This window comes from Dipteris shenzhenensis, chromosome 27, assembly GCF_047967505.1.
Source record: "Dipteris shenzhenensis isolate YYH24624 ecotype China chromosome 27, Dip_SZ_1.0, whole genome shotgun sequence".
In the NCBI taxonomy this organism is placed as follows: domain Eukaryota; kingdom Viridiplantae; phylum Streptophyta; class Polypodiopsida; order Gleicheniales; family Dipteridaceae; genus Dipteris; species Dipteris shenzhenensis.
Window position 1 is genome coordinate 46,545,105 of NC_141622.1, and position 2,721 is coordinate 46,547,825.

General features: G+C 43.9%; 1 protein-coding gene across 1 annotated transcript; it reads left to right on the plus strand.

Moving 5' to 3' along the window:
- The first annotated feature begins 246 nt into the window (after window positions 1–246).
- On the plus strand, window positions 247–1,875 carry LOC147884396 (uncharacterized). The gene has a single exon (XM_087398190.1). The coding sequence runs from the start codon at window positions 247–249 to the stop codon at window positions 1,873–1,875; it is 1,629 nt and encodes a 542-aa protein (XP_087254316.1).
- Window positions 1,876–2,721: the final 846 nt, after the last annotated feature.

The window sequence follows — 2,721 nt, forward strand, 5'->3', positions numbered from 1 at the left end:
AGATGTGGGTGAGGTGAGGAGAGACACTAGACCGTAAGAAGCTTTGGCTGTCCTCATAGATTTCATCGTCGGCAGTCCGTCCAAATGTTTCATCGATTTCATCGTTGCCAGCCAATCCACTAGCGTCTTTCGTTTGGACTTTTGTTCTACTAACGTCGAACTTTTGTACTCGGCCACTCCGCAACACTAATATGTCAATTAAGATAGACAGCAATATCCGCCCTCGTTGGAAAGCAAACCTTCACGATGAGGCTATGGGTAGTATGGCCGTTGATGCTCTTGCTCGCTAGCAGTTTCTTCTACCTGCGGTCTAGTTTTTCTTCGGAAGACTTAGTAGTGGGATCATGGCTGAACGCAGTCACATCGGCCTGTCAACATGGTCGGCCGTCGCCACCTAGAGTCACGGATAAGCTTTTGCAACAGCTGAGATTGAATGGCACAAGTCCTTGCCATCACGTGAAGACGGGGGGCTTCAAAATAGCAGGCCTTCAAGGATTTGACGATCGAAAGCAGGCTCAGCACGGGCGGATTGTGCTCTTCACAGACACTCTACTCACGTTCATGCTAGTGTCAACGACAGCAAACGGAACGGCACGCTGCTCGGGGGGCGACTTCTACGAATTGGAGCTGGCAGGGGATCGATGGAGGTCGCGACCTCCTATCACAGATCATGGCAATGGCTCCTACTCCGTGTCCATTCTGGTCGATGGAACCTTTCCAGGAAGGTATACTTTCACTGCTAATTTGTTGTTCTACAACTATCATGGTCTGGATCTCGATGCCGACAAGTGGGCGGTGTACCCACAGTCCAACATCAGCAGAACATTGAAGCTGCGGTTGATTACTGCTGATGATGGCAGCCGCAAGCCAGGCGTTATCTCCTCTCAGCTCAAGCAATGCACTAGCCTTGACATGCATCGAGGCAATTGGAAGGGACGGTGGACACGCACGTGGTATAACCACACTTGCCAAGCTGGCCCCGATGGCCGCTTTGATATGTGCATGCCTGACTTGCACCAAGGGTGCACAGAACCGTGGTGCCATGGGCGTGTAGCCCTCTTGGAAAGCAATGGTTGGGTCTACTCTGCACATTGCGCGTTTCGCATCTGGGAGAGGGATGAGGCTTGGGATTGCTTATCTCATCGATGGCTCTTCTTTTGGGGGGACTCCAATATGCAAGACTTCATTCGCAACTTGCTTCTCTTCGTGTTGGAGGTCCCACCGCCTTCGTGGGGCAATATTAGCACTTGGAATCTGGATCGAACATTGGAGGAGTTCTTCATCAACCCCCACAATCATGACGACACAATTCATATCTCATTTGTGTTTAATGGACACCATCAAACCTATGAAAATGGCCTTGGCCTTGACTCCCTTTTGGATTCCAATTATCGTGATGGTCTCCGAGCAAACTTCAATGCATCCTCTGGTGATCGTCCTGATGCATTCATATTCAATAGTGGCATCCATGATGGCTTACATTTTCCCTCGTTGCATGCCTATGTTGATGCCATTGAGCATGCTATGACCTTTTGGCAGTCTGTGTTTAGGGACATGCCCCCTAGAGATATTGTTCTACGAACTAGTGTTGCTCCTGCAGGAAATGCTCGCTACGTGCGCTCTAATCCCTCCAAAATGGAGGTTTTTAATGCAGCCATGACTGACCATTCTCAACTCCTTGGTGAGGTTCTCATTCTCGATGCCTTCGATTCGTCATTTCCATTCCACTTTGATACTTGTTGTAGTGATGGTGGGCATTATGGTCGACCTCCCAATGCTAATGTATGGCCATGGTATGGAAAGCCACATCAGTATTTTATTGACCTGATGTTGGTCCACATGATGCTAACATCTATATGTCCAACCCATGCCTAGCGAGCTACTATCCTTTTCAATGTGGGGACTAACTTACAAATTATTTATTCCATTTTCAGCCCACTTAGGCTAGTTAGCGAGATAAAATCTCGATAAAATGTCATTAACATGCTTCTCATCACTAGTGTTCTAATGTGTGACATTAGAATCAACAAAGTATCTATAATTACAAATCATTTTTCAATACAATGCATTGTGAATGGAATAACATTTATTAGCAATTGTCCATGCATTTTTTGCAATGGCAATGTAATTTTCCAAATGTTGAGAAAAGCATTATTCAAATTCACAAGAATCACACAAAGTTGATTAAACATTGATAGAAAATTTTGAAACCTTTGAATTTTTAATACTAAATTTATGGATTTTATTTTATATGTAAGGGCATCATTGTAGATTGAATTTTAGACATTAGATCTATAATAGTGATTGGATTATACTTTGTAGGTAGAAGGGTCGGGTAGGGAGGCTATGTGATTCTTTTGTAAATCTTGATGGATATTTTACATCGGTTATATTATGCACCTTTATTGTGAATTAGTTTCATTACTTCATGGGCTAACATCTTGTTGCATTTATTTTTTGAGAAAACTCGATGTTTTATTAAAAGAATTAAGAAAGAAAAAATGACTAAAGTCATTGACATGAAGCAGGACACAAGGTCCATTGGGAGTTGATCCTCCCTACAAATCTTAAGGGCAGTGCTATTGTTACAGAGTTAGTTATGTCTAGGTGGGTTATCATCTTTTGAGCTAAAGCCCAACCATTGCACATGACCACAATAATTTGCCATCATTTCAAATTGTAAGATAATGTGACCTGACCTTGGAATGGGCTTGCAGTGGT

Coding starts and splice junctions, on each gene's coding strand:
- LOC147884396 (XM_087398190.1), top strand. CDS start 247: ATGAGGCTATGGGTAGTATGGCCGTTGATGCTCTTGCTCGCTAGCAGT.